This window comes from Chiloscyllium plagiosum, unplaced genomic scaffold (assembly GCF_037043375.1).
Source record: "Chiloscyllium plagiosum isolate Xiang-an unplaced genomic scaffold, Cpla_swu_hap1 HiC_scaffold_218, whole genome shotgun sequence".
NCBI lineage: Eukaryota > Metazoa > Chordata > Chondrichthyes > Orectolobiformes > Hemiscylliidae > Chiloscyllium > Chiloscyllium plagiosum.
The window spans coordinates 53,267-65,476 of record NW_028270357.1 but is presented as its reverse complement, the minus strand read 5'-3'; the positions used below and the strand labels follow the sequence as shown (position 1 = coordinate 65,476).

Below are 12,210 nucleotides of genomic sequence, written 5' to 3'. Positions count from 1 at the left end.
CGTGTCCCTCAATCCCCTCCCTCTCTCTCCTGTGTCCCTCAATCCCCTCCCCCTCCCCATGTCCCTCAATCCCCTCTCTCTCCCCGTGTCCCTCAATCCCCTCCCTCTCCCCGTGTCCCTCAATCCCCTCTCCCCTCCCCGTGTCCCTCAATCCCTTCCCTCTCCCCCGTGTCCCTCAATCCCCTCCCTCTCCCCCCCGTGTCCCTCAATCCCCTCCCTCTCCCCGTGTCCCTCAATCCCCTCCCTCTCCCCCGTGTCCCTCAATCCCCTCCCTCTCCCCGTGTCCCTCAATCCCCTCCCTCTCTCCCCGTGTCCCTCAATCCCCTCCCTCTCCCCCGTGTCCCTCAATCCCCTCTCTCTCTCCCCCATGTCCCTCAATCCCCTCTCTCGCTCCCCCGTGTCCCTCAATCCCCTCCCTCTCCTCTCCCCGTGTCCCACAATCCCCTCCCTCTCTCCCCCGTGTCCCTCAATCCCCTCCCTCTCCCCTCCCCGTGTCCCACAATCCCCTCCCTCTACCCCGTGTCCCTCAATCCCCTCCCTCTCCCCTGTATCCCACAATCCCCTCCCTCTCTCCCCCGTGTCCCTCAATCCCCTCCCTCTCCCCTCCCCGTGTCCCACAATCCCCTCCCTCTCTCCCCGTGTCCCTCAATCCCCTCCCTCTCTCCCCCGTGTCCCTCAATCCCCTCCCTCTCTCCCCGTGTCCCTCAATCCCCTCCCTCTCTCCCCATGTCCCTCAACCCCCTCCCTCTCCCCCGTGTCCCTCAATCCCCTCCCTCTCCCCCGTGTCCCTCAATCTCCTCCCTCTCTCTCCCGTCCCTCAATCCTCTCCCTCGCCCCTGTATCCCTCAATCCCCTCCCTCTCCCCCGTGTCCCTCAATGCCCTCCCTCTCCCCCGTATCCCTCAATCCCCTCCCTCTCCCCTCGTGTCCCTCACTCCCCTCCCTCTCTCCCCGTGTCCCTCAATCCCCTCCCTCTCTCCCCCGTGTCCCTCACTCCCCTCCCTCTCCCCATGTCCCTTTATCCCCTCCCTCTCTCCCCGTGTCCCTTAATCCCCTCCCTCTCCCCTCGTGTCCCTCACTCCCCTCCCTCTCTCCGCGTGTCCCTCAATCCCCTCCCTCTCCCCATGTCCCTTTATCCCCTCACTCTCTACCCGTGTCCCTCAATCCCCTCCCTCTCCCCTCGTGTCCCTCACTCCCCTCCCTCTCTCCCCGTGTCCCTCAATCCCCTCCCTCTCCCCGTGTCCCTCAATCCCCTCCCTCTCCCCTCGTGTCCCTCACTCCCCTCCCTCTCTCCCCGTGTCCCTCAATCCCCTCCCTCTCCCCATGTCTCTTTATCCCCTCCCTCTCTCCCCGTGTCCCTCAATCCCCTCCCTCTCTCCCCGTGTCCCTCAATCCCCTCCCTCTCTCTCCCCGTGTCCCTCAATCCCCTCCCTCTCCCCTCCCCGTGTCCCTCAATCCCCTCCCTCTCTACCCCGTGTCCCTCAATCCCCTCCCTCTCTCCCCGTGTCCCTCAATCCCCTCCCTCTCCCCCGTGTCCCTCAATCCCCTCCCTCTCTCCCCCGTGTCCCTCAATCCCCTCTCTCTCTCCCCCGTGTCCCTCAATCCCCTCCCTCTATCCCCGTGTCCCTCAATCCCCTCCTTCTCCCCCGTGTCCCTCAATCCCCTCTCTCTCTCTCCCCGTGTCCCTCAATCCCCTCCCTCTCCCCTCCCCGTGTCCCTCAATCCCCTCCCTCTCTCCCCGTGTCCCTCAATCCCCTCCCTCTACCGTCCCCGTGTCCCTCAATCCCCTCTCTCCCCGTGTCCCTCAATCCCCTCCCGCTCCCCTCCCCGTGTCCCACAATCCCCTCCCTCTCTCCCCCGTGTCCCTCAATCCCCTCCCTCTCTCCCCCGTGTCCCTCAATCCCCTCCCTCTCTCCCCGTGTCCCTCAATCCCCTCCCTCTCTCCCCATGTCCCTCAATCCCCTCCCTCTCCCCCGTGTCCCTCAATCCCCTCCCTCTCTCCCGTGTCCCTCAATCCCCTCCCTCTCTCTCTCTCCCCGTGTCCCTCAATCCCCTCCCGCTCCCCTCCCCGTGTCCCACAATCCCCTCACTCTCTCCCCCGTGTCCCTCAATCCCCTCCCTCTCCCCGTGTCCCTCAATAACCTCCCTCTCTCCCCATGTCCCTCTCCCCCGTGTCCCTCAATCTCCTCCCCCTCTCCCCGAGGCCCTCAATCCCCTCCCTCTCCCCCGTGTCCCTCAATCCCCTCCCTCTCCCCGTGTCCCTCAATCCCCTCCCCCTCTCTCCCGTGTCCCTCAATCCCCTCCCTTCCTCTCCCTGTGTCCCTCAATCCCCTCCCTCTCCCCATGTCCCTCAATCCCCTCACCCTCCCCATGTCCCTCAATCCCCTCTCTCTCCCCGTGTCCCTCAATCCCCTCCCTCTCCCCGTGTCCCTCAATCCCTTCCCTCTCCCCCGTGTCCCTCAATCCCCTCCCTCTCCCCCCCCCGTGTCCCTCAATCCCCTCCCTCTCCCCGTGTCCCTCAATCCCCTCCCTCTCCCCCGTGTCCCTCAATCCCCTCCCTCTCCCCGTGTCCCTCAAGCCCCTCCCTCTCTCCCCGTGTCCCTCAATCCCCTCCCTCTCTCCCCCGTGTCCCTCAATCCCCTCCCTCTCCCCTCCCCGTGTCCCACAATCCCCTCCCTCTCCCCCGTGTCCCTCAATCCCCTCCCTCTACCCCGTGTCCCTCAATCCCCTCCCTCTCCCCGTATCCCTCAATCCCCTCCCTCTCCCCTCGTGTCCCTCACTCCCCTCCCTCTCTCCCCGTGTCCCTCAATCCCCTCCCTCTCTCCCCATGTCCCTCAATCCCCTCCCTCTCCCCCGTGTCCCTCAATCTCCTCCCTCTCTCTCCCGTCCCTCAATCCTCTCCCTCGCCCCTGTATCCCTCAATCCCCTCCCTCTCCCCCGTGTCCCTCAATCCCCTCCCTCTCCCCGTATCCCTCAATCCCCTCCCTCTCCCCTCGTGTCCCTCACTCCCCTCCCTCTCTCCGCGTGTCCCTCAATCCCCTCCCTCTCCCCATGTCCCTTTATCCCCTCACTCTCTACCCGTGTCCCTCAATCTCCTCCCTCTCCCCTCGTGTCCCTCACTCCCCTCCCTCTCTCCCCGTGTCCCTCAATCCCCTCCCTCTCCCCGTGTCCCTCAATCCCCTCCCTCTCCCCTCGTGTCCCTCACTCCCCTCCCTCTCTCCCCGTGTCCCTCAATCCCCTCCCTCTCCCCATGTCCCTTTATCCCCTCCCTCTCTCCCCGTGTCCCTCAATCCCCTCCCTCTCTCCCCGTGTCCCTCAATCCTCTCCCTCTCTCTCCCCGTGTCCCTCAATCCCCTCCCTCTCCCCTCCCCGTGTCCCTCAATTCCCTCCCTCTCTCCCCCGTGTCCCTCAATCCCCTCCCTCTCTCCCCGTGTCCCTCAATCCCCTCCCTCTCTCCCCGTGTCCCTCAATCCCCTCCCTCTCTCTCCCCGTGTCCCTCAATCCCCTCCCTCTCCCCTCCCCGTGTCCCTCAATTCCCTCCCTCTCTCCCCCGTGTCCCTCAATCCCCTCCCTCTCTCCCCGTGTCCCTCAATCCCCTCCCTCTCCCCCGTGTCCCTCAATCCCCTCCCTCTCTCCCCCGTGTCCCTCAATCCCCTCCCTCTCTCCCCCGTGTCCCTCAATCCCCTCCTTCTCCCCCGTGTCCCTCAATCCCCTCTCTCTCTCTCCCCGTGTCCCTCAATCCCCTCCCTCTCCCCTCCCCGTGTCCCTCAATCCCCTCCCTCTCTCCCCGTGTCCCTCAATCCCCTCCCTCTACCGTCCCCGTGTCCCTCAATCCCCTCTCTCCCCGTGTCCCTCAATCCCCTCCCGCTCCCCTCCCCGTGTCCCTCAATCCCCTCCCTCTCTCCCCGTGTCCCTCAATCCCCTCCCTCTCTCCCCATGTCCCTCAATCCCCTCCCTCTCCCCCGTGTCCCTCAATCCCCTCCCTCTCTCCTGTGTCCCTCAATCCCCTCCCTCTCTCTCTCTCCCCGTGTCCCTCAATCCCCTCCCGCTCCCCTCCCCGTGTCCCACAATCCCCTCCCTCTCTCCCCCGTGTCCCTCAATCCCCTCCCTCTCCCCGTGTCCCTCAATAACCTCCCTCTCTCCCCATGTCCCTCTCCCCCGTGTCCCTCAATCTCCTCCCCCTCTCCCCGAGGCCCTCAATCCCCTCCCTCTCCCCCGTGTCCCTCAATCCCCTCCCTCTCCCCCGTGTCCCTCAATCCCCTCCCTCTCCCCCGTGTCCCTCACTCCCCTCCCTCTCCCCATGTCCCTTTATCCCCTCCCTCTCTCCCCGTGTCCCTCAATCCCCTCCCCCTCCCCTCCCCGTGTCCCACAATCCCCTCCCTCTCTCCCCGTGTCCCTCAATCCCCTCCCTCTCTCCCCCGTGTCCCTCACTCCCCTCCCTCTCCCCATGTCCCTTTATCCCCTCCCTCTCTCCCCGTGTCCCTCAATCCCCTCCCTCTCCCCTCGTGTCCCTCACTCCCCTCCCTCTCTCCGCGTGTCCCTCAATCCCCTCCCTCTCCCCCGTGTCCCTCAATCCCCTCCCTCTCCCCGTGTCCCTCAATCCCCTCCCTCTCCCCCGTGTCCCTCAATCCCCTCCCTCTCCCCCGTGTCCCTCAATCCCCTCCCTCTACCGTCCCCGTGTCCCTCAATCCCCTCTCTCCCCGTGTCCCTCAATCCCCTCCCCCTCCCCTCCCCGTGTCCCACAATCCCCTCCCTCTCTCCCCGTGTCCCTCAATCCCCTCCCTCTCTCCCCCGTGTCCCTCACTCCCCTCCCTCTCCCCATGTCCCTTTATCCCCTCCCTCTCTCCCCGTGTCCCTCAATCCCCTCCCTCTCCCCTCGTGTCCCTCACTCCCCTCCCTCTCTCCGCGTGTCCCTCAATCCCCTCCCTCTCCCCATGTCCCTTTATCCCCTCCCTCTCCCCCGTGTCCCTCAATCCCCTCCCTCTCCCAATGTCCCTCAATCCCCTTCCTCTCCCCCGTATCCCTCAATCCTCTCCCTCTCCCCCGTGTCCCTCAATCCCCTCCCTCTCTCCCCCGTGTCCCTCAATCCCCTCCCTCTCCCAATGTCCCTCAATCCCCTTCCTCTCCCCCGTATCCCTCAATCCTCTCCCTCTCCCCCATGTCCCTCAATCCCCTCCCTCTCTCCGTGTCCCTCATTCACCTCCCTCTCCCCCGTGTCCCTCAATCCCCTCCGTCTCCCCATGTCCCTTTATCCCCTCCCTCTCTCCCCGTGTCCCTCAATCCCCTCCCTCTCCCCCGTGTCCCTCAATCCCCTCCCTCTCTCCCCCGTGTCCCTCAGTCCCCTCTCTCTCCCCATGTCTCTTTATCCCCTCCCTCTATCCCCGTGTCCCTCAATCCCCTCCCTCTCCCCCGTGTCCCTCAATCCCCTCCCTCTCTCCCCCGTGTCCCTCAATCCCCTCCCTCTCCCCTGTGTTCCTCAATCCCCTCCCTCTCCCCATGTCCCTCAATCCCCTCCCTCTCCCCCGTGTCCCTCAATCACCTCCCATCCCCCGTGTCCCTCAATCCCCTCCCTCTCCCCCGTGTCCCTCACTCCCCTCCCTCTCTCTCCCCATGTCCCTCAATCCCCTCCCTCTCCCCCGTGTCCCTCAATCCCCTCCCTCTCCCCGTTGTCCTCAATCCCCTCCCTCTCCCCGTGTCCCTCAATCCCCTCCCTCTCTCCCCGTGTCCCTCAATCCCCTCCCTCTCCCCCCGTGTCCCTCAATCCCCTCCCTCTCCCCCGTGTCCCTCAATCTCCTCCCTCTCCCCCCGTGTCCCTCAATCCCCTTCCTCTCCTCGTGTCCCACAATCCCCTCCCTCTCCCCCGTGTCCCTCAATCCCCTCCCTCTCCCCGTGTCCCTCAATCCCCTCCCTCTCTACGTGTCCCTCAATCCCCTCCCTCTCTCCCCCGTGTCCCTCAATCCCCTCCCTCTCCCCGTGTCCCTCAATAACCTCCCTCTCTCCCCATGTCCCTCTCCCCCGTGTCCCTCAATCTCCTCCCCCTCTCCCGGAGGCCCTCAATCCCCTCCCTCTCCCCCGTGTCCCTCAATCCCCTCCCTCTCCCCTCCCCGTATCCCTCAATCCCCTCCCTCTCTCCCCGTGCCCCTCAATCCCCTCCCTCTCCCCCGTGTCCCTCATTCCCCTCCCTCTCCCCTCCCCGTGTCCCTCAATCCCCTCCCTCTCTCCCCTGTGTCCCTCAATCCCCTCCCTCTCCCCCGTGTTCCACAATCCCCTCCTTCTCCCCCGTGTCCCTCAATCCCCTCCCTCTCCCCCGTGTCCCTCAATCCCCTCCCTCTCCCCCGTGTCCCTCAATCCCCTCCCTCTCCCCCGTGTCCCACAATCCCCTCCTTCTCCCCCGTGTCCCTCAATCCCCTCCCTCTCCCCCGTGTCCGTCAATCCCCTCCCTCTCTCCCCCGTGTCCCTCAATCCCCTCCCTCTCTCCCCGTGTCCCTCAATCCCCTCCCTCTCTCTCCCCCGTGTCCCTCAATCTCCTCCCTCTCTCCCCGTGTCCCTCAATCCCCTCCCTCTCTCCCCGTGTCCCTCAATCCCCTCCCTCTCTCTCCCCCGTGTCCCTTTATCCCCTCCCTCTCTCCCCGTGTCCCTCAATCCCCTCCCTCTCTCCCAATGTCCCTCAATCCCCTCCCTCTCCCCCATGTCCCTCAATCCCCTCCCTCTCCCCCGTGTCCCTCAATCACCTCCCATCCCCCGTGTCCCTCAATCCCCTCCCTCTCCCCCGTGTCCCTCACTCCCCTCCCTCTGTCCCCCATGTCCCTTTATCCCCTCCCTCTCCCCGTGTCCCTCAATCCCCTCCCTCTCCCCATGTCCCTCAATCCCCTCCCTCTCCACCGTGTCCCTCAATCCCTTCCCTCTCCCCGTGTCCCTAAATAACCTCCCTTTCTCCCCGTGTCCCTCAATCCCCTCCCTCTCCCCGTGTCCCTCAATAACCTTCCTTTCTCCCCGTGTCCCTCAATCCCCTCCCTCTCCCCGTGTCCCTCAATCCCCTCCCTCTCTCTCCCCATGTCCCTCAATCCCCTCTCCCCTCCCCGTGTCCCTCAATCCCCTCCCTCTCTCCTCCCGTGTCCCTCAGTCCCCTCCCTCTCTCCCCTATGTCCCTCAATCCCCTCCCTCTCTCCCCGTGTCCCTCAATCACCTCCCTCTCTCCCCGTGTCCCTCAATCCCCTCCCTCTCCCCCATGTCCCTCAATCCCCTCCCTCTCCCCATGTCCCTCAATCCCATCGCTCTCCCCATGTCCCTCAATCCCCTCCCTCTCTCCCCGTGTCCCTCAATCCCCTCCCTCTCTCCCCCGTGTCCCTCAATCCCCTCCCTCTCCCCCGTGTCCCTCAATCCCCTCCCTCTCCCCCCGTGTCCCTCAATCCCCTCCCTCTCCCCGTGTCCCTCAATCCCCTCCCTCTCTCCCCCGTGTTCCTCAATCCCCTCCCTCTCCCCCGTGTCCCTCAATCCCCTCCCTCTCCCCCCGTGTCCCTCAATCCCCTCCCTCTCCCCGTGTCCCTCAATCACCTCCCTCTCTCCCCGTGTCCCTCAATCCCCTCCCTCTCCCCCATGTCCCTCAATCCCCTCCCTCTCCCCATGTCCCTCAATCCCCTCCCTCTCTCCCCGTGTCCCTCAATCCCCTCCCTCTCTCCCCCGTGTCCCTCAATCCCCTCCCTCTCCCCCGTGTCCCTCAATCCCCTCCCTCTCTCCCCATGAGCCTCAATCCCCTCCCTCTCCCCGTGTCCCTCAATCCCCTCCCTCTCTCCCCGTGTCCCTCAATCCCCTCCCTCTCCCCATGTCCCTCAATCCCCTCCCTCTCTCCCCCGTGTCCCTTAATCCCCTCCCTCTCTCCCCCGTGAACCTCAATCCCCTCCCTCTCTCCCCGTGTCCCTGAATCCCCTCCCTCTCTTCCCCGTGTCCTCAAACCCCTCCCTCTCTCCCCCGTGTCCCTCAATCCCCTCCCTCTCTCCCCCGTGTCCCTGAATCCCCTCCCTCTCTTCCCCGTGTCCCTCAATCCCCTCCCACTCTCCCCGTGTCCCTCAATCCCCTCCCTCTCTCCCCGTGTCCCTCAATCCCCTCCCTCTCCCCGTGTCCCTCAATCCCCTCCCTCTCTCCCCCCGTGTCCCTCAATCCCCTCCCTTTCTCCCCCGTGTCCCTCAATCCCCTCCCTCTCTCTCCCCCGTGTCCCTCAATCCCCTCCCTCTCTCCCCATGTCCCTCAATCCCCTCCCTCTCTCCCCCCGTGTCCCTCAATCCCCTCCCTCTCTCCCCCCGTGTCCCTCAATCCCCTCCCTCTCTCCCCCTGTGTCCCTCAATCCCCTCCCTCTCTCCCCCTGTGTCCCTCAATCCCCTCCCTCTCTCCCCCTGTGTCCCTCAATCCCCTCCCTCTCTCCCCCATGTCCCTCCATTTCCAAAGCCCACTGCGCAGTAGGAGTCATCGTTGCCTCTCTGAAGTGCCCCCTTACCCACACCCCACCGCCAACCGCGCCCACGTTGCCCCCCCCACCCCCCCATGGCGGGCAGTGTTGGCACAACCCCCCCCCCCAGCGATGGACGCCACGAACCCAACCTTGGTCCCCCAACCCCGATGGACTCACCAAGGACCGGCGATGTCCCTAACCGTTGGCAGAGTCCGTTGATGTCGCCGTAGTCCTCCTGGATGCGTTGTTGGGCGTCCGTGCCCCGCAGCTCCATGAGAGCACGCAACTCCTGCACCGTGCACCCAGGGGTGCCACCCAGCTCTGGCACCCTGGGGAGCAGCTCACTGCCGCCATCTGCAGCCGGCATCATGGCGGGCTGGCCGGCGGAGGGCGTGGGCCTCTCGAGGTCAACCAGGCGGAGGGTGCGGCGGTGCCAACTCACCAGTCCCGCCTCTTCGCTGGACGCTCAAGGCCTTTGGGTGGGGGTGGGGTTGGCAGGGAGTCACAGCATCGATGACCAGGCTTCCCCGGGGCAAAGGGGGCCCCCTCAACGCTGCGGCACTCCAGATCCCGGAGGCAATCCTCTGGGAGGCAGGTCTGAGGCGGGTGTCAATGGTTAGCACCTGTCTGGCAACGACCAGGGGGGAGACAGAGACGTTGGCATTTCAGAAACATCGCAAATGCCAGGCTACAGCCTCCTCCAATAAGAGAGAGACAGAGAATCTAACCATCGCCCCCTTGACGTTCAATGGCGTTACCATCACTGAATCCCCCTCCCCCCACTGCCAACATCCTGGGGGTTACCCTCTCCAACAAACACCCACTCCCACAGCACTGACCCTCCCACAGCACCCACTCCCTCAGCACTGACCCTCCCACAGCCCCCACTCCCTCAGCGCTGACCCTCCCACAGCACCCACTCCCTCAGCACTGACCCTCCCACAGCGCCCGCTCCCTCAGCACTGACCCTCCCACAGCCCCCACTCCCTCAGCACTGACCCTCCCACAGCGCCCACTCCCTCAGCACTGACCCTCCCACAGCACCCACTCCCTCAGCACTGACCCTCCCACAGCGCCCACTCCCTCAGCACTGACCCTCCCACAGCACCCACTCCCTCAGCACTGACCCTCCCACAGCGCCCGCTCCCTCAGCGCTGACCCTCCCACAGCCCCCACTCCCTCAGCACTGACCCTCCCACAGCGCCCACTCCCTCAGCACTGACCCTCCCACAGCACCCACTCCCTCAGCACTGACCCTCCCACAGCGCCCACTCCCTCAGCACTGACCCTCCCACAGCACCCACTCCCTCAGCACTGACCCTCCCACAGCACCCGCTCCCTCAGCACTGACCCTCCCACAGCACCCACTCCCTCAGCACTGACCCTCCCACAGCGCCCACTCCCTCAGCACTGACCCTCCCACAGCACCCACTCCCTCAGCACTGACCCTCCCTCAGCACTGACCCTCCCTCAGCACTGACCCTCCCACAGCACCCACTCCCTCAGCGCTGACCCTCCCACAGCCCCCACTCCCTCAGCACTGACCCTCCCTCAGCACTGACCCTCCCTCAGCACTGACACTCCCACAGCACCCACTCCCTCAGCACTGACCCTCCCACAGCACCCATTCCCTCAGCACTGACCCTCCCACAGCCCCCACTCCCTCAGCACTGACCCTCCCACAGCCCCCACTCCCTCAGCACTGACCCTCCCACAGCACCCACTCCCTCAGCACTGACCCTCCCACAGCACCCACTCCCTCAGCACTGACCCTCCCACAGCACCCACTCCCTCAGCACTGACCCTCCCACAGCACTGACCCTCCCACAGCCCCCACTCCCTCAGCGCTGACCCTCCCACAGCACTGACCCTCCCACAGCACTGACCCTCCCACAGCCCCCACTCCCTCAGCACTGACCCTACCACAGCGCCCACTCACTCAGCAATGACCCTCCCACAGCCCCCACTCCCTCAGCACTGACCGTCCCACAGCACCCGCTCCCTCAGCACTGACCCTCCCACAGCGCCCGCTCCCTCAGCACTGACCCTCCCACAGCACCCACTCCCTCAGCACTGACCCTCCCACAGCACCCGCTCCCTCAGCACTGACCCTCCCACAGCCCCCACTCCCTCAGCACTGACCCTCCCACAGCACCCACTCCCTCAGCACTGACCCTCCCACAGCACCCACTCCCTCAGCACTGACCCTCCCACAGCACCCGCTCCCTCAGCACTGACCCTCCCACAGCCCCCACTCCCTCAGCACTAACCCTCCCTCAGCACTGACCCTCCCACAGCACCCACTCCCTCAGCACTGACCCTCCCACAGCCCCCACTCCCTCAGCACTGACCCTCCCACAGCCCCCACTCCCTCAGCGCTGACCCTCCCACAGCACCCACTCCCTCAGCGCTGACCCTCCCACAGCACCCACTCCCTCAGCACTGACCCACCCACAGCGCCCACTCCGTCAGCACTGACCCTCCCACAGTCCCCACTCCCTCAGCACTGACCCTCCCACAGCACCCACTCCCTCAGCACTGACCCTCCCACAGCACCCACTCCCTCAGCACTGACCCTCCCACAGCCCCCACTCCCTCAGCACTGACCCTCCCACAGCCCCCACTCCCTCAGCACTGACCCTCCCACAGCACCCGCTCCCTCAGCACTGACCCTCCCACAGCACCCGCTCCCTCAGCACTGACCCTCCCACAGCACACACTCCCTCAGCACTGACCCTCCCACAGCACCCACTCCCTCAGCACTGACCCTCCCACAGCACCCACTCCCTCAGCACTGACCCTCCCACAGCACCCACTCCCTCAGCACTGACCCTCCCACAGCGCCCACTCCCTCAGCACTGACCCTCCCACAGCACCCACTCCCTCAGCACTGACCCTCCCACAGCCCCCACTCCCTCAGCGCTGACCCTCCCACAGCACCCACTCCCTCAGCACTGACCCTCCCACAGCACCCGCTCCCTCAGCACTGACCCTCCCACAGCCCCCGCTCCCTCAGCGCTGACCCTCCCACAGCACCCGCTCTCTCAGCACTGACCCTCCCACAGCCCCCGCTCCCTCAGCGCTGACCTCTTCCACCGTGAGATAGCACCTGCTCAGATTGACCGGCTTGCTCTGCCGATGCCAAGCGGCCGGTGGGTGGGGTCAGAAGTTGCTGACTACTTGAGGTGTGCCCTCGGCCGTCCGGCCCCACCCCGACAATGGCTGATTCTTTAGACCCAAGGGGGATGGTCAACCCAACTCCAATGGGAGTGAGAGGAAGTTGCAACGTTCACTCTCTTGACCGGCCCACACCAAGGGAGGGTAGGTGACCCACGGGGCTAGGAGGAGAGGGGGCGAATGGCCCTGGCATTTTCAAGGTAGAAGCTGGGTCCTGTAGAGTTGGCGCCAACGATGAACACCCCTCTCAACAGAACAACGATGGGCTGGTCCATTTATGATGTCGTGCAGGGTCATGGCTCAGTCAATGGGGGGAGGGGGGTGTCTGTGTCATTCACAAACATTTACCCCCCCAATGCCCCACCCCCACCCCCACCCCGTTACACACACAAAGGGAGGGGCCAGAACGCTGAGGGAGTGGGTGCTGTGGGAGGGTCAGTGCTGAGGGAGCGGGTGCTGTGGGAGGGTCAGTGCTGAGGGAGTGGGCGCTGTGGGAGGGTCAGTGCTGAGGGAGTGGGTGCTGTGGGAGGGTCAGTGCTGAGGGAGTGGGTGCTGTGGGAGGGTCAGTGCTGTGGGAGGGTCAGTGCT

General features: G+C 65.3%; 1 protein-coding gene across 1 annotated transcript in view; it reads right to left on the bottom strand.

Annotated features, from left to right (window-relative positions):
- atp2b4 (ATPase plasma membrane Ca2+ transporting 4) overlaps positions 1-11,750 on the bottom strand; it is a gene marked incomplete at its 3' end in the record, with an annotated part of 51,938 nt that extends 40,188 nt beyond the window's left edge. The window contains exons 1-2 of the mRNA XM_087985753.1: positions 11,533-11,750; positions 8,623-9,072 (exon numbers count right to left, since the gene is read on the bottom strand). Of these exons, the coding sequence (XP_087841879.1) occupies positions 8,623-8,815 (193 nt within the window). The remainder of the gene's footprint in view (positions 1-8,622; positions 9,073-11,532) is intronic.
- Positions 11,751-12,210: the final 460 nt, after the last annotated feature.